The 19,401-nt window shown below is 36.8% G+C and overlaps 1 protein-coding gene across 7 annotated transcripts in view; it reads right to left on the reverse strand.

Moving 5' to 3' along the window:
* Positions 1-19,401, reverse strand: part of Cr1 (complement C3b/C4b receptor 1 (Knops blood group)) — a 120,193-nt gene that overhangs the window by 71,262 nt on the left and 29,530 nt on the right. For 3 of the 7 annotated variants that reach the window (XM_074048437.1, XM_074048436.1, XM_074048439.1), the window contains exons 2-7: positions 16,919-17,098; positions 15,747-15,846; positions 10,837-10,922; positions 3,185-3,580; positions 979-1,155; positions 784-886 (exon numbers count right to left, since the gene is read on the reverse strand). In XM_074048437.1, the coding sequence (XP_073904538.1) occupies positions 784-886; positions 979-1,155; positions 3,185-3,580; positions 10,837-10,922; positions 15,747-15,846; positions 16,919-17,098 (1,042 nt within the window). Of the gene's footprint in view, positions 1-783; positions 887-978; positions 1,156-3,184; positions 3,581-10,836; positions 10,923-11,762; positions 11,869-15,746; positions 15,847-16,918; positions 17,099-19,401 lie in introns of all 7 variants that reach the window. The other 4 variants (XM_074048440.1, XM_074048438.1, XM_074048442.1 and 1 more) reach the window with 4 other exon arrangements.

A 19,401-nucleotide genomic window follows, 5' to 3' on the forward strand; every position in this document is an offset into this window, starting at 1 on the left:
GAGCTCCTAGTCTGCATTGGAAGAGAAGAGAGAATTGCTCTTGTGTCTCTATATTTGTGACAGCTGTGAGGTGGGCTCTTGGAGAGTGAGTCTGACTGTTCCAGGGAGAAAAGGAGAGGGGAGCCAACATTTTTATGTAGGCACCCAAATTTTCACCCTGATGCTCTCCTACATCTTAGTGGGTGCTGTATTTGTGCTGTTCAGAGTTCTCTGGGACATCTGGAGATCAGGTGCCTTGCTGTCCATGCATAGTGTGAAGAACACCAGATCCATACACAGGTGTATGACCTGGCCTGAAACATGAACACCATAATCACATTTATGAGCCCACCATAATCACATTTATGAGCCCACAGCCGACTCCGAGTCAAATGGTACGACTGCTTATTCTTGCACTTTCACTTGTATTTCAAAATCTACTATTTGTGGTTTAAAATAGTACCAAAATCCACTCTTATTAAAAACACTGTTATTAGTGTGTTTTTTGTTATATATGAAAAAATTTCATCTGATACTCTCCAAATTATTAGTATTCCTTTCTACTTGAAAAATATGATTTTTCACTTATATGTTCATAACCAGAATCAAATGTCTTTGAATCTGTAATTTAATATGTCCTCTCCGTCTGTCTGTCTCTCTCTCTCTCTGTCTCTCTTTCTCTCATACTCTCTCTCTGTCTAATATGTTTTTCTATATTCTCTCTAGCTCTCTTTAATGAGTCACATCAAACCTCCCCTGTTCAAACTTAACTCAGTTTTTATGTTCAGCAGGTCAGGCACTTACCCTTCATCACAAACAAAGGACACTTTTGCTCCAAGCTGCAGATTCAGAGGAAATAGCACACGCCCATTAGGGAGTTGGCCCAGGAAGTCATCACAGGATTTCACTGGAGAAACGAAAGCCAAAAAGAAGTAATAGAAGTGTGTGGAGAATAAAGACCAAAGCTGAAAATAGCAAGTTAGACATGAATCCAGGCACCTGCACACGTGGGAGCTGCAGGGCTCCAGTCTCCCTGGGGTGTACAGCGCAGAGAAGCAGCTCCACGGAGGTCATAGCCAGGCTCACAGCTGTAGAACACTTCCTGCCCAGGGGAAAAGTTGTCCTTGTTCCTCAGGATGTGCCCACCATGCAGGATTTCTGGGGGTGGCTTACATACTAGGGAAAGAGAACCAAAGCACTGTTCATTGCGTAAAAATATTTTTTCCCGAAGGGTGAACTGGCCGAGAAAATTGAGGTTATAGGTCTATATGTAAAAGCAAAAAACTATTGGTAGATTAACATGTTATTGATAATACACACACACACACAGACCCACACACACACACACACACACACACATACACACGGTGGGAATGGGATGTCTTGTCAGAAGCCACAAAACTGCTACATTGAAGAAATGTGACTAGAGTGGAAGAAGCCTCCATTCATTATTTTCATTTGAAGTATGGGCTTAAGGTAATAGATAGCTCTTTCTATTTCTGTTCATACAGAGCAAAATTGTTAGGATTGATGGGTTTTTATATCTTCTCACTGTCTTTCTAGAAACAGATCACCAATGTTTAGTTCTGTACTGCAGGCAGTAATGAGTGCCTGTGCCCCAGTGTCACCTAACACATCCCCCAATCAGCTGGCACATGGTGCAGTCAATGGAGTTCATACATTTATTCTCTAGTGACCCATTGGGCCCAGGTCAGTGCAAAACTATGCATCTCCTCTCTTCACACTACATGGATGGTGCTGCTTAGCCACTCATTTCATTCCAGTGAGAGGATGGGCAGCCATTGAGCAAAATCTTGTAAACACTCAAGCCATCATAAAGAGTGCATATTGCACGCAGAATAAATAGTGTAACTGAGTCTGCTCTGGCTGTCCCTGTATACAATTGGTTTGTACTCAGGAAATGGGGATGCATGTGAGTTTCACGAAATTGCATAAAGCTGTTGTAAAATGAAAAACAAATCATTTCAGTTTGGCTTTGAACAGGCCAATTTCCCTCCCTAGACTTGAGTTTTCACTAGTATAAAATGGGAGATTGGTCTAGAATAAATGACTTCCTAAAGGACATTGTAACTATTCTGTTGTTATAATATACATTTTCAGAGCTCATCCCACAAGTGTTTCCCTTAACTAATAACTGCACTGTGATGGGATAGTTAGGGCTATGCTGGTTAAATTTTGTTACCACAGCCTCACACTTGTATACTCTCTTCTGACTATGATGACTACAAAAAGTCTGGAAACTACAATTGTTTTACCTTAGGTCTTTGGTTAAGTTCTGCCAAGTGGATGCGTATGTACTAAACTAAAAGGTGAGAAGATGGTAAAAAGCCATTCTATTTCTAAAGGTGGTTCCTGCAGTGGCAGCTTTGATGACTCTCACTTAGCATCAGTAACTCCTAGCAATACCAATGACTTTGACTCCAGCAAGACCTGATACATACATCCTGGCAGCAGTGGCAGTGGCTGCTGTGTCAGCACTGAATATTGACTCCTGTATTCTGATCCCAGGTCTAGATTGGATAGACTCAAGCAGCTCCCTGATGCCTGGCAATGCTGCCTTCCTCTTGTTCTTCCTGCCCTTCCAACATCTTCATAACTCATATCCTACCTGAGATCCCCTGTTACTTGAAGAATCTGGCAGAGTCAGTGCTCTGGAGACAGACAAGTAGACTTGGGTTCTAGTCTTTAGTCTACAAGGTAGTATGTGTTTCATTTTGGAAAATTGTCATACCTAAGATTGTCTCTGTCAAATACGGAAAGAAAAGTAACTACCTGTTGCTTCATTTTAAGGATTATATATGCACATTGTCCCTAGCATGCTGCCTGGTCAGATGAATCACCCATTACATATTAGCAATTAATATACACAAGAGTACTGATAGATGGTGGAGGCTAGAGATAGTGATATGTATACAGAACTAACGTGTTTATTACAATACAAGGCACATACATTCTTTGTTCAGATTTACCTTTGTTTCTCAATTTGAATGCATATGAGGACACATACACACACACTCACACACACACAGAGACACACACACAGCCCTTCTTGATTTCAAGTCCCTTCCCAAGAAAATTTACCCAATCTGCTCTTCACACATCCCTTCTCCAGAACCAGCACTGATCTCCTAGTTCTCCAACACCTCACGCCATCATAACTCCTCCCACGCCTCATCGGACTCACCCCTCGAGCATCTTGGTAACTCTGGCTCCCACTTGTTCAGGGCCTGGCACTGCACCCTGGTGGGTCCTTTCATGACAAAGCCAGGCTGACAACGAAACTCCACAATGTCATGTAAAGAAAATAAGCTTCTGTTGGCAGACACCATGATTGCATCTTCGACAACTGGCGGTGTGCATTTATTAGGTATGATGCACTGTGGGGGAGGGCCACTCCAGATGCCGACTTGACCGTCATTGCTGGTGCAGTAGATGGAGGGCTCGCCCACGAGTTGAAACAGCTTCCTCCTGTCTCCAGGATTGCAGCGATAGGTCACCACCATTCCATAGCGAAAATTTTCTCTGCTGGTGCTAAAGAAATCTCCATTGGCAATGGCTGGAGGTGGCTCACAAGGAATTTCTGGGCACAGAAGGAGAAGGTTAAATAAGAATGAACTTAAATAGTAAGTGAGAAAAATGGGATGATTCTCTAAACTAATGGCTTGTACATTTATTATTTGCTTTTGATGATTGCTAATGTAGCTAAATTTTACAATTTTGTATCATGTGTGAGTGTAATAGTGTGTGCTTGCCTTTCCTATTTAATGCATGCTCATTAATATAGTACATCTTCTTTCCATTGTAAATAGCCTCTGGTCATACAGTTATAGAGTTTACATATTCTTCCTGACACTTTTCCACTTGCTTTATTAATTTTCATCTTTGTTGCTAAGTGAGCATAATTTGCTTTAAAATATATATAATGAATATATCCTAATAAAACTTTATAATTGAAAAAAGGATAAAAATATTTGTAAAATATACAGGAGAAGAGAGAAAACACAAATGTTCAGGAGTAAGAAGTAGAATTTGAATGTATTTACATATATATGAGAATATTTGTGAAATTGTAGACACGTTAAACATTTTGCAAATTTAAATGATATAAGTGGAACTATAAATTACCTGTATTTATTTAAGCAGATGTAGTCAACTAGAATTGACCAAGAAACTTGTAAGAATAAAAAACATTCACAGATAAGTTCTCTCAAACTTTCAGTTAATACATACTTCCAAATGTTTCATAACATGTAAAAGTTAGAAATTTTACCAATTCACTTTATCAAGCCTAAATTTGATAAGCTGAGATTTATGGAAAAGCTGTCACAAAAGCCCCTATGTAAATGTATAAGTAGTATATAGTGTTGTACTGGAAGTAAATAACTTTAGACCAAACCCCATGACCCTAGATATTAAAAAACTAAAATTCTTAAGGGGGCTTCTGATTCTAGTTACGGTAATCTCAATAATTCAAATAAAAATATGCCTCCCTTCCCCCAACACACAAGTGAGGTTACCAATGTTGGAAATCTAAAAGAAATGTCTGTGAAGCATCAGATGGCTGACAAAATAGTGAAGAATTCCTGGGCTGAGGGCTGGGAGAAGATAAGAATCAGGGAGGAGCTGGGCATCTGGCTGCTTTTCCCTTGGGAATGAGGAGATGTATCAACAGAGCAATTGAGAGCCTTTGTAGACTTTTGATAGCCTCATGAAATCAAGTGACAAAAATCAGAGTCCAAGGCCTCTCCCAAATGGATGCCGTGGTAATGGAAGCCTTCGTATGTATACTGAGATGATGAAAACTAAGCTCTTGAATTGAGGTTAATTAAATGTAAAGCTGCTGTCTCATATTCTGGAAATACTCTTCAAGCACTATAGGTGGCCCAGAAAAATATAGTTCTTGAGAGTGAATTAAAGTTGCCCCAGATTGCTTGTGTCCTCTGGTGTCTGGCAGAAAAAGGCAATAAAAATCCTCACTGGAGGAAGATAGGCCATTGCTATGGTTTGTATATAGCTAATGTCCCTCAAAGGATCATGGTCCCCAGGCTGGTGCTGTTGCCATGAAACTGTTAGGAGGTAAAGCCTAGTGGAACATATAGTTCATTAGATCATGCCCTTGAAAAGGATTGTAGGACCACGTGTCCACGTGTCTGTCTCTCTGTGTGTCTGTCTCTCTCTGTCTCTCTATCTGTTTCTCTCTCACTCTCTCTCCACAAAGGTTCTCACTAGAATCTCCCCACTGGACTAGAACTTCCAATCTGCTTCCCTCAGTCTCCTGAGTGCTGGGATTACAGGTGTGCATCAACTTGCCTGGCTCTTCTCATTTTTTTTCTCATTGGCTTATTGTGTAAGCAGCTTTGCTCTGTCACATGTTCACACCATGTTTTCCTGCCTCATCAGAGGCCCAAATCAATGGCGTCACTTGATCATGGACACCTTCAAAACTGTGAGCCAAAGTAAACTTTTCTTATGAGTTAATTACCTCAGATATTTCATTGTAATGATGTAGAACTGATGGCTATAATCACGTAAGGACCTTGAAATTATTTCTTCAGATTAGTTTTCAAATATAATTCCTGATACACAAAGACAGCTAGGCACTCAAAGAGATAAAATAACATGAGTGAGAACCAGCACAATCAATGCTGATAGAAACAGACCCAAAAGGACTACAGACAATGGAATTTTCACTTACAGAATTGAAATTAATAGGCTTACCTGTTCAAGGATACAATACATAAACCAAACTTTTAGTAGCAGTTAGAAACTATTCAAAAGAACATGGAAAATTGGCAATGAGCCAAATAAAAATATTTAAGATCATAAAATATAATTTCCAAAATTAAGAATCTGGATAGGATTAATAACAGGTTAGACAGAGTTGAAGAAAAATCAGGTGGGACAGAAGGAAATACCCAGAACAAAATACAGAGACAAAAGGATCAAAAATATAGGCAAAAGAGTAAAGAGACCCTTAGGATAGAGGGATACAGCCTGACATATAATTGGGTGGAGTTTCATAAAGAGAAGGAAGAGATAACACCACATGCAACATTTGAAAAAGTAATGACTGAGAATTTTCCAAGACTGATGATGATGATAAAATCACAGACTCAAAAGTTATACAAACCCAAGCAATACAAATTCAAAGAACTCCCTACCTAGGTATATCATAATAATATAAAATCAGATACAATCAATTTTAAGGCAGCCAGGAAACAGAGACAAAAACCTTGAAAGGAACCATGATGCTAAAAATGTTTAAAGAATGTATTGCCAGAAGATCCACAATACAAAAAAGTTAAAAAGAGTTCTTCAGGCTGAAGGGAAGTAGTTTCATATATAATCAGTAGAACTGTGATAATGAGGCAGCCATCAGAAAGAGCTGATATGTAGGCATGTTTTAATCAAGGGTCTTTAAGAGAAAAAACACCACTTTGATGATTAGGGTAGTCATGAGACAGAAATGAAGATTTCATTACACACCCCGAGGATACATGGTACACATGGTCACACAGAGGTCAGTCAGTGTGAGGAAAACGAAAGAGAGAGAGAGAGGGACCTGTGGGAAAAAATCTTTACTGGGGTCCAGGGTGTTACCAAAGCAAGTTTTCCATGAGGGGTTCTAATTAGTAGGCTTAAAGGAAGCAGATACAAGTTCTAGGAGTCCATACTTAGGACTGAGAAGTGGTCACTGTGGCATATCTGTAAAGTCCATGCAGGATGTAGTGGTCAGTGGTACTCATCAATAGATATTATCTAGCTGTCCCACAGGGAAGTCGTCACCAGGAGGAGGTTATATGAGGCAGATATCTGGATCAACCACATTGAAGGAGTTGGAGGAAGTATAGAAGCAGAAACTCTGCCAAGGATGACTAAGCCCTGCTTCTGGTATGAGCAAGTTAACCTTGTAGGGTTGTCTCCCTGTATCCATGGGAAATATATTCCAAAACCCCAGTAGATGACTGACACCTTGGATAGTTCCAGGCTCTCTATAAAGTTTAATTTGTAAGTTAGATACAGAAAGAGATTACAATAACTATAATGAAATAGAGCAAGTATAACAAAATATTGTTATATAAAATATAACATATATATAATATATTGTTATATAAAAGTTATATAATTGTGGTTTCTTTCTCTTACTCTCAAAATATTATACCACATTCATTCTTCTTACGAGTGATGATACAATGCCTGTGTGCTGAGATGGCATGAAGTAATGACATAGGATTGTGATGACTATTCAGAACTCTATAAGGATTACATGAAAAGCAGTGGAATACTGAGGGTCAATCTGATAACCCAGATGCAGTATGGATGCACTGGAAAAAGATGACTCATATCCTAGGTGGGATAGAGTAGAGCACATGAGATTTCATCATACTTCTTAGGATGAGGCACAACTTAAAACTTGTAACTTATTTATTATAGAATTTTCCATCTAATATTTTTGGACTACAGTTGACCTTGGGAAATTGAAACCACAGAAAATGAAGTGTGGATAAAGTGGGAAGAGCTACTATATTCAGAATGGATGCTGAGACAACATAAAATTACAAGATTTCACTGGAGGGTAATATAAATGTTGTTTTAATAAAAATAATACCATATCTTGTGAAATACAAAGGAGTATGTCAAAAATAGGAAAAAGGAAGAAGGGCAAAAGTGGAGTTAAACTGATTGGGTTCTTTTTGTACCATTGGGGATATGGTAAAAGCACAATTTAAATTAGACTATAGCAAATGAAAGAAGTATTTGCCACCTGTAAGTCACTCTTAAAAGAATAAGAAAATAACATATAGTTAAGAAGCTCTTGAGGAGAAAGTGTGGAAAGCAGAAATTTTCAATTGATTTTAAAATGTGAGAAATGAGGAATAAACATATGAAAGAAATAGAAAATAATTAGCCAGTTACTATGCCTAACTATATCAGTAACTTTGTAAATTTTAATGTTCTAAATGCTCCAATTGACATAAGCATTTTTAGAGTGAAGGAAAAAAACAAAATCGATGATATGATATTTATGGGACAAACTTTGAGTACATGATGACATGTTTCTGGAAGTAAAGGATTTGAAATATACATAACACAACAATAAAGAACAAAAAAGAAAGCTATGTTAATAACTGTGTTATAGTTAGTAGCTATGTTAATAATGTACAAAGCAGATTTTAAGGAAAGAAATATTAGAAGTCAAGAATTTTATTATGATAAGAAAAGTCCACTTAGCAGAAGGATATAATAAACCAAAATTTCCATGCATGTAATACAGACTTAAAGACACAAATAAAAATGATTAGAACTAAACGGAGAGACAGACAAATCCATAGTCATGGTTGGAGATTATAGTGGATTGAGTGGTGACTCCAACCCTCCCCTAATACGTGTCCATCTCTTGGCCTCTTTAACTTGTGAATGTAACCTTATTTGGAAAAAAGGTCTTTGTAGATGTAATTAAGTGAAGGATACTAAGAAGAGATCATACTGGATTACCCAAGAGAGCTCTAAATCCAATATCTCGTGCCTTTATAGGAATTCAAGAAGAGGAAACATTGAGGGGAAGGCAAAGTGAAGATGGAGATAGGAAGTGATGCATCCATTCATTAGCTAAGGAATGCTAAAGCTTGCCAGCAGGCACCAGAATCTAGGAGAGAAGCAAAACCCTGATTCTCTCTCCCAGCTTCTGGAAGGACTCAATATTATTGATGCCTTCCCTTGACTTTGGACATCCTTTCTCCTAATTGGGAGAGAATAGATTTCTCTGGTCTTAAGTCATCAAGTTGGTGATTGTTGCAGGAGCTCTAGAAAACTCTTACGTACTCTTCCCAATAACAGAGAAAAGTGAGGGAAATAAAAGACTGAATAACATTTTTGTATATTCTTTTTAGGGGCATATGTAACATTTTTACCAAAATTGTCCACATTCTGGGCCATAAAACACATCTCCTCATATGCTTCAAAGGATTTAAAGCAATAAAAAGAATGATAACTAGAAAATTCCCATGTTTAGAAAGTAAGCAACACACTTCTAAGTAGTCTATGTATCATATGTATATATTGGTGCTGGGAATTGAACCCAGGGCCTTTGTGTGCTAGGCAACTGCTCTACCATTGAGCTATATCCCCATCCTCAAGATTGGCCTTTTTCAATAAATGGTATTAGAACAATTGCCTATCCAACTAGGAAAAACAAACAAACCCCAAAAGATGTTAACCACACTATATGTAAAAATAAATTTGAGGTAAATCACAGGCTTAAATGTGAATGACAAGACAATACAAGTTTTAGAGAATCATGTGGGAAAATATTTTCATAACAGGCAAAGATTCTTGAATAGAGCAGAAAAAAGCAGTAACTAGAAAGGAAAAAAATCACAAATTGAACACTACTTAAATGTAGAACTTCTATCACAAACGTTACTAAAAAGATCTTTGCATTGTATTTATTGGGAAATATGAGAATAGATAAAGAATTTCTATAAACCAATAAAAAGATAGACAAAGTAGTAAATAACAGGCACAGGTTTAAATCAGTGCTTCGTAAGTGTATTAAAAGGTGCTCAGCCTCAGAACTCACTGGGAAAGTGCAAACTGTTTTAGCCATTTAGAGAGGGTGTGCAGTGAAACAGTAATCAGAATGATTTGACTGCAGAGATCCTTGCCATCAGCTAACTGATCACAAAGTGTTGTCTGATTTGTATAACTGTTCTAGATCTAGTGAACAGAAGTCTAGTTTGAGTCATTGCAAAGAAGACTTGAATTAGTTTTTAGAACTAGAGCAGCACCAATGATGGGGGGACACGATCTTCTCCAGGACACATCCTACTACCCAGCCCCAAATATATATTGTTAGGTCTCCCTGTAGCTTTCCCCAAGGGACTTAAAGCCATTTACATTATAGAAAAGTTTACAGAATTAGAGTTAGAGATAAAAATATAGACAAGGGTATATAATATCTTTTAATATGAACTCTTACCATACATGTGATCTATCATCTGATTTGTTTTCACATAAAATATATATCTTTATATATTATAAAATGCTTCTCTATGTTGCTTGTTTTATGTTTGAATAACATTTCAGTGTATGGATGTACTTTTTGAATTCTGTGTGGCTATTTTGTGTCTTCTAGGAAATTCTTTATACTCATTTTTAACATACCATTCTTTTTAGTAGATTATTTCTGAACCCTAGTGTGAAACTTGTGGTGTACCTAAGTTAATTTAACATTTTTGCTGTTATAAAGAATGCTACAATGAAAGTTTCTATTGAACTCCTTTAAAAAAACTTATTATTTCCAAAGTATAAATCCTAAGACGTGGGTCAAAATAAATTCTTATTTTTAGTTTATAATGTGTTAACGCCTCAGAACCTGAGAGTGCTCGTTTCTCCACAGCTTCGCTAACCTTGAGGAATACTAATAATTTTTAAAGTCTTTACTAATTTGTGAACAGAACAATTATTATACTAGAGAATGTAGAACCAACATAATTCCAATTAACTAAAGAAAAAAACAAGTTTCCAAGACCTCAGATTTAGAAAAGTCTCATCCCAGGATAAAGAACTTAAGGAAACAGTTGCCAAGAATACCATGGGGAATTTGAGGACCTCACAGCTGTCTTTAGCCACCTGAAGAACAGATGTCACAAAAAGAATTTGGTAAAGATTTTTATAATTCCTTTTAGGGCTGCAGGTATAGCTCAATGGTACAGCACTGTCTGGCATACATGAGGGCCTGTGTTCAATCCCCAGCACTGCAAAAAAATTAAAATTCCAGGGGGAAAAAATCAGAATTCATTGGTATAAATGATAGAAAGGAATAGTTAAACTCACTTTCACAGATGGGAGCTTCATTATCCCAAATGACTGTATTGCCTGAGATAACGCAGACAGCAGAGGAGGAGCCAAGGAGTCTGTATCTAGAAGCAGACAATAAGGAATGTTACATGCTAAATACACAGGTAATCTACCACTTAAATTTCTTCTTCTCAGAGATTACAATCATGAAAATTTCAGTGAAACATCTGTTAATGTCTGTGCTGGGATACTATTGGGCCTAATCCAATGACCGTTATCCTTAGAAGAAGGGAAGACAGAAATTTGGATACAGAGATGTACACAGAGGGAAGATGATGTTAAGACACACAAAGAGAAAGCCATGGGAGGCAGAGATTGGAGTCATATGTCTACAAGTCAAGTGATGCCAAGAAGTACCATTAACTCCCAGAAGGTAGGAGAAAAGAACAGTATATATTTTCCTCAGAGCTTTGAGCATGAACTCACCCTTGATTTCTACTTTTGGCTTCCAGAACTTAAAGAATAAATCTGTTGCATTTAGTGACTCAATTTTTAGATATTTTGTTGCTGTAACCCTGGAAAACCAATGTGACATTATTTGCCTGTTTTCTAATTAGATTGTTCATTGCTGAGAGTTTGTCTATTCTAGATACTAGGCCTTTGTAGAATATGTGGTTTGCAAATGTTTTTTCTCTGCCTGTAGCTTTTCTTTCTCTTTTCCCTTGCCACAAGACAATGACATCCTCACCACTCACTGAATGAACTATTGAGTGTTCATGACAAGGCCATAAGGGAAGAGAAAGAGATGCAATTCATTTAGGTTGGAAAGACCAGTGACATAACTGTCTGCCTAGAAAATTCCAGAGATTTTTTTTTTACAGAGCAAACATTTAAAATTTTATTTTTCAAATTGACATGTAATAACTGCACATATTTATGGGTGCAGTGGCATCATTTAATACCTGTATTCAAGGTATAAAGATGAAATCAGAGTAATCACCACTTCCTTCTTCTCAGACATTTGTTACTTCTTTGTGTTGGGAAACATTGAACTTCTCTCTTCATGTTCTTTATGAAATACATAATAAATTGTGATGAATGTGCTTTAGAACTTTGAACTTATTTCTCCTGTATAACTATATTTTCACACCTATAGCCAACCCCTCTCCCTTCTTCCCCTCCCAGGCTTCTTATCTTCCACTGACTACTATTCTACTGTTTACTTTTATGAAATCAACTTTTAAAAACTTCCATGTATGAGCAAGAAGATACAATATTTCTTTCTAGCTTATTTTACTTGACATAATGTCTTCTAGTTCCATGTATATTGCTGCAAATGACAGAATTTCATTTGCTTTTATGACCAAATAATACTCCATTGTGGATCTATACCACGTTTTCTTTTTCTGTGCATTCATCAGTGGACATCTCAGTTGATTCTATGTTTTGGCTATTGTGAATATTGCTGAAATAAATATGGGCGTGCAGGTATTTCTTTGATAGTACTGATACCATTACCTTGGTTATATATGCAGAAGAATAGCTGGATCATATGGTAGTTGTAGGTTTACCTTTTAAAGGAACCATCATACTGTTTTCTATAATAATTATATCTTTCCTCACATCCTTAGCAGTATTTACTTTTTGCCTTTTTAACTATAGGAATTCTAAGTGGGCTGAGATGATATCTCATTGTGGTTTTGATTAGAATTTTTCTGATGATTTGTGATGCTGAGGTGTTTTTCCATATATATGCTGGTCACTTCTGTGTATTTTCTTCTGAGAAATGTCTATTTGGATCATTTGTCCATTTTAAAATTGAATTGTTTCTTTGTATTGAATATATTGTGATCCTTGCATATTCTGGCTCGAGAATATTGTCAGATGTATTGTTTTCAAATATTTTCTCCTATTGTGAAAGTTGTTTCTTCTGGGTTGCAAGAAGCCTGGTGTAATCTGAATCATCAAATTTTGTTTTTGTTGCCTTGCTTTTGGGATTGCATACAAAATTTTTCATATACCAGTGACTTGAAGTGTTTTTCATGGATTTTCTTTGAGTGGCTTCATAGTTTTAGGTCTTATATTTAGGTCTCTGATTCATTTTGCATTGACTTTTTTGTGTGACTAGTAGGAGGGATCTAGTTTCATTCTTCCCTACATGGATATACAGTTTGCACAGCACCATTTATTAAAAAGTTTATTCCATCTCCAATGTGTGTTTTGGACACTTCTGTCAAAGATTAGTTGGCCATAGGTGTGTGGATTTATTTTTGGACTTTCTATTCTGTTCCATTGATCTTTGTTTCTGCGTTTATGTCAGTATCATGCTGAATATTTTTAGATTGAATGGTCAAAATTGCATATCACTGTTAATTTAATTTACATTGATTTCATTACTAGCAAGTCTCGACTTTCTCACAGATATTGACAATTTGTACCTTTTTTTGTTAATTGCCACTTGTATCACTTGATCATATTTATATTCAGGCATTTATGTTTTTGTAAGGTATTTTATTTACTTGCTGATTTCCTTTTACAGTACTGGGGTTTGAAATCAGGGCCTTGAGCTTGCTAGGCAGGTGCTCTACCATTTGAGCCTTGCCCCACTCCCAAGCATTTTTTGCTTTAGTTATTTTCAGACAGGCTCTCATGCTTTTATACAGAGCCAGCCTTGGAATGTGGCCCTTTTACCTACACCTGTTGCTTCACTGGGTCACAGGCACACACCATCAAGACCAGCTTATTTGTTGAGATGAGGTCTTACTAACTTTTTGCTTGGGATGGTCTTGAAACTCTACTCTTCCAATCTGTATCTCCTGAGTAGATAGTTACAGGCATTTGCTGCCATACTCAGAACCCTTTCATTTCAATTTGAAGAACTCTCTTTAGCATTTCTTACAAAGTACATGTAGTAGTTATACCTCCTGCAGTTTTTATTTGTCTGAGAAAGTCTTATCTCTCCTTCATTATGGAAGGACAATCTTGCTGGTTGGTATAGTATTATATTGGAAGTTTTTTTTTTTCTTTTAGGATTTGAATAGATTATCTCTCTCTCTCTCCTAGTTGTAACTTCTCTACTGAGAAATCCACTGATGATCTTATAGGATTTGCCTCATAAATAATAGGTTGTTTTTGTCTTGCTTCTTTTGAAAATACACTCTTTCTCTTTGACATTGAGAATTTGATTATAATGTGACATGTCTTGGTGAATACTTCTTTGTATTTGACCTATTTCAGTTCCTTTTTGGGGGAAGGACTTTATGTACCTGATGTTCATTTCTCTCTTTACATTTGGGAAGTTTTCTGTCACTATTTCTTTTTTTTAAAGTTATTTTGTACTGGGGGTACATTGTGATACTTACAAAAGTTCTTACAATATATCATAGTTGAATTTGCCCCCTCCATCATTCTCCTTTATCCTCCCTCCCCTCATTCCTGGACTAGGTTACACAGGTCTCATTTTTTCATTTACATTCATGTGTACATACTATTTCTACCATATCCACCCTCCTTCACGCTTTCCTTATACCCTCCACTGCACACACACTGGTACTAACCCCCCAGACAAGCTGTTTTGCCTTCCTGTTCTCTATTTTTATAAAAATTGACATTTTTGTTTAAGATAGCAATACAGAGTGTTTCATTGTGACATTTCCATGTATATATGTGTTATAAGCCAGATGTAAATAAACTTTCTTCTTATTTCTTTCTTTGTTTCTTCCGAGCCTGCTATAACATGCATGTTAGCTTGCTTGATGGTTGACTATGATCTTTGCAGATCTTGTTCTTCTGTAGGTTTTCTTCACTCTTTTCCTGCACTAATTCTTTCCTCTCCTTGATCAAGTCAGCTGTTGAAATCTTCGTGGATTTTTTCAGTTCAGTCATTGTGTTCGTTAGCTCCAGAATTTCTGTTTGATTCTTCTTTTGGTTTCACTTTTCATTTTGTTGTTTATTGTGCCTTAGATTTGTTTAGTTGTCTATCTGTGTTCTATTGTAGCTCACCAAGTTATTTTAAGGAAATTATTGTGAATTTTTGGTCAGGTAGTTTATAGAACTCCATTTCTCTAAGGTCAGTTACTGCTGCTTTACCTTGTTCCTTTACTGGTACCACATTTCCCTGATAATTTATGATCCTGTTGCCTGTGCCCTGACATCTGTGCACTTCGGCAAGTAGGCACCTATTCCGGTCTTTCCAGACTGGATTCTTCAGGGAAAGCCCTTCACCAGCTAGCTTGTCTAGAGGTTCTGAGCAGGCAATGAAGCAGGATCTGTGGAGGGTTTGCTGCTGAAGTCCTCAGACCGGCTGGTCTGGTACCTGGGTCAGCATGTAAGCAGTGCATGAGAATTTTGCTTTCTTCACAACCTCACTCATACTTGTTATTGTCTGCCTCTTAGAGTGTAATTATTTTCTAGGAGTGAGGTGGTATATTAAAAAGTGGATATAATTTGCATTCATCTGTTGACTAGAGATATTAAACAACTTGTTATATCTTGTGGTCTATTTGTATATTTTCTTTGGGGAAACATCTATTCTATTCTTTGCCCATTTTGTAATTGAGTTATTTGTCATTGTACTAGAAAATTGTAAGAGCTCTTTATATATTGTACATACACACTTATAAGATCTATGATTTGCAAATATTTTTCCTATTTGTGGTTTATCTTGATAATGTCATTTGAAAAGCAAATGTTTTTTTCCTCAAACTAGCAAAAACACTATGTCTTTCTTCTTATCTCCTATGACTTCTCTTCAACAAAATCAGAGAACAAGAGTGCAGCATGGGTTCTGCCTGGAAGTGGAGGGGGTGGGGATGAAGTGGGGGAAGGTGGCATATACAATGTAAGTAAATGTAAAGAACCGAGGTTGTGGCTTAGTGGTTGAGCACTTGCCTAGTACGAGTGAGGCCCTGGGTTCAATCCCTAGCACTGCCAAGTGTCCAACTCACCCTCTATTGCAAGTATATTGAATTCTGGATCCGAATCCGGTGTCTGAGACTATGTGCACCATGCCATTTGTGGGCTCTGAAGGAGTTTTACATGTTTTACCTATGGGAAGCAAACAAAATTTTGGAGCCAGGTAAAATAATATGAATCTTTTTTTAGTATGTAAAGACCTAACCCAACTAGACCTTACCATAGAGTGTATGCAATTGTGATGATTTGATAGATTTCTTAACTTTGAGGAAACCATCCAGACTGTCTTAGTACCAGTTACCAGGTAAGACCTCCCTTTCCAAAAGACCTCCCCTCCACTTTTTTCTTATCTTCACCTTGTGGCTCTCAGGAACACGTACAGTACTCCCTTTATTGCCAAAGTGTTATCCAGGTATTGCAATTCACAGGTCAAACCCTTTATAGTTTTTCATCTCTTATTCAATACACTTTTCTTTCCTTCTGAATCATTCATTACAGTAAGTCCACCTTATTCCAAGTGTGGTTAAAAGTAAATAAATAAAACAAAATTCACAAACAAAAAATTTAAGTTGCTGTGTGCACATTGCCCAGCCCAGTCAATGCAAAGAAGCTCTCAGTCAGTCCCACATTGTCAGTTGTGCTTAAATCTTCCTGTGATCTATTGAGTGTTTCCCTGCCCTTCATTTTGTGGAAATATGGCTCCCCAAAAGCAAATGGTGCCCCAAAAGCAAGATAAAAGTTAATGTGCTTAGTTTAAGTGGTAAAGTGAAAATTTTAAATTTATTGAAAGGCAGCTTGTAAAGGCAAGCAGAAGTTGGGCAGCATATATGGGCAAAATGAATCAAGCATTTGTAGTATAGTGCTGAATTCTACGTATCCTGAGCATTTGTGATTTTTCCTTAATGGCAGTCTCCTTGGAACTAGATACATGGACTCCAAGGACCTACTGTCCTCAGTTTTAGTTGTGAAAATGGGACACCCTTGATGAATGGAAATTTTTCCTCAATCATGCCCTATAATAGGCATTTCTCATGAAATGAACTTACAGTAGAGATGCCAGTAACTCAAACTAGTAAGAATAACTCACATGTACTATACTGTGGGCAAAGTTATATGTGTAATAGTTCTAAAATGTGAACAAATTGAATCAAACCTTGTAAGTGTTTAACTGTCACAAAGGAGCTTCCAGTCCAGAGTTACTCACTTTTACACATGTTTAAAGCACTTGACCAGACTGAGTTTTGTAGGCAGGTGATAAAGAACATTTTTCTGAAATATCCAGGGTGACATTCATACTTCAAAGTTGTCCCAATGGGAAACTCAGACTCATCAATTAGACTCGTAGGCTTGGCAAATGGGAACTGGGCCGGGGCCTTGCACTGACCTGCAGAGCCAGAGCACAGTGACATCAGTGTTAACGGAGAAACTTCTATCCACCTCTGCTTTCTCAACAATGTACTTTATAGATGTGATCAAGGAAGAGAAAGAATACTTTTATAATGGCACAAAGATTGACTCCTTTAGTAGATACCTTAGAAACGAGCTTTAAAATATTTCAGTATCCTCCCATTAAAAAGTTTCTACTGTCTTGACTTAAGCAATTGAACTGTGCGTGTCATTCACTGAAGAGCTCAAATTTTAACCAATCAGAAAGCACTTGTGCTTGGGCTTCTTTGATCCCATCCATCCCTGCCTCCATTTTCTGGTGTAACAAGATGTGTTTATGCATTTTACCATCATCACTTCTGGTGGTCCACCCAGATCTAGTGGGAACATGAGCCCCTCTCTTGCCCTCAGGAGCAGTCAGCACTTTTGGAAGTCTGTTGCCAAGGAGAAGACAGACAAAACTCAACAACTAAAGCTGTACTTTACTTTCTGAAAGCAGTGATTTTTCTGAGGCATGTTTTGAGTTAAATACTAGGCTTAGCTACCTCCCATCTTAAGCTTATTAATTTAAGCCCTAGAAGGTTTAAGTTAAAGTAATAAAATTGCCATTGAGAGTCAATATGTAAGCAAAATGAAATACCCATTGGAAAAATTTCCTCATTTTAGTTTGAGAAATCTTCTGGATTTTTGGTTTTATTTTGTTTTTACTTCTCTTCCGCCTCCTACCATTAATTATTTAAAATAATGAAGGGAGATTGAGGCCAGAGATTACTTGTATTAGTCTTCAAACACCCAACTTTTGGTTTTGTTGATTCTGCTCTTAATATTATTTTATCTTCACTGCTATTTCCTTTGAGTTTGTTTGCTGTTCTTTTTTCTCTTTTCATAACTGAATTTCATCATTTTAAGTGATATTTAATTTTATTGCATAATTAAAATTTAAAACTAGCATAATCATATTTGGGATGAAATACACTGCCATTGAGGTGAGCACGCATGCTGTTCTTTCTCAGAAGGATTTCTTGAGATGACTACTGAGATTTAAAATGTTTTCAGCTTGTCATAGTTTCTAAAATAGCATGTCAGACTATGACTTTAACTGTAAACATAGACTGTATTGCATTCAACAAGTTTCAATGTGCTATATTTTTTTAGTTCAAAACACTTTAGACGTGTTTTTCATAATGTAGAAACATTTAAGGAACTTTTAAAAGCCGTACATTTATTAGCTGTTTTTGAAATTGAGTTTTGTTTTTTCGCTCAGGATATGGTCACTGTAACATGTGTACTTGTGAAAAATGTATGTATTGCAGTAATGGCCTAGTGATTTGTGAATTTTAGAGGGTCCAATCTACTCACCATATTTGCTCAAATCTTCTAGCTACTTCCTGAGTTGGGGGTGGGGTTTGCATATTCTACCAGACACTAAATGAGTTGTGTTAAAATAGTCCATTTTATTGTCCATTTGTCTGTTTCTCCTTCTAATTCTATTCATCTTTCATTTTAAATATTTTGAGATTATGTCAGTAGGTCATAGAAAATGAAATTGCTGTATTTTGTGAAAAGTGGAAAATCAACCCTTCATCATAAAAAACTGCATTTCTAGTGGTAAATCGTGCCTCAAATTCTATTTTACCTACTTTGTGAGACAAATAAGAATTAATGTTACATTTAATCCCCAGTACATTCATATTTATTTTAAATGTAAACACATAGTAATTTAAAGACAAGATTGTCACCATGCCATATTTGCCAAACCAGCTCTGTTGTTTTCACGTATTATATTTTCCATTCTTTACTCATTCTTTCTGTCTCTGAATATGTCTACTTTCTCTCTCATGTAGGTTTTACTTTTAAGTCATTATAACAGGTGTCACAAATTTACTCAGTTCTCAGTATCCTTAGAATTTCAGTAATTTTTTTCATGGCATTCCTAAGTCTGAAAGAAATAAATAACAGCTTCATTTATGAAATAAGTGTTCAAACAACTTAAGTCTCACGTCTATAACAAGTAGTTAATAATAGGATGTTGGTTACTGCACAAGTTCTTAAACCCTGGAATCAGAATGGAAACCATCCTTTCATCTTCTATAACATGTTAATTATCTTTTCTTTCTTTCTTTTTTGTGGGAATGGGGTTTGAACCCCAGGCTTTGTGCTTGCAAAGCACATGCTCCCTGAGCCACACCTAGTCCCCATGTTAATTTTCATGCAGTACTCTTTGTCATAGCAACTGCTAATAACCTAGCTTTACAAAGATCTGCCATCATCAGGAAGAACCTTGTATGATCTAATGTTGAG

This window comes from Castor canadensis, chromosome 11, assembly GCF_047511655.1.
Source record: "Castor canadensis chromosome 11, mCasCan1.hap1v2, whole genome shotgun sequence".
NCBI classification, from domain to species: domain Eukaryota; kingdom Metazoa; phylum Chordata; class Mammalia; order Rodentia; family Castoridae; genus Castor; species Castor canadensis.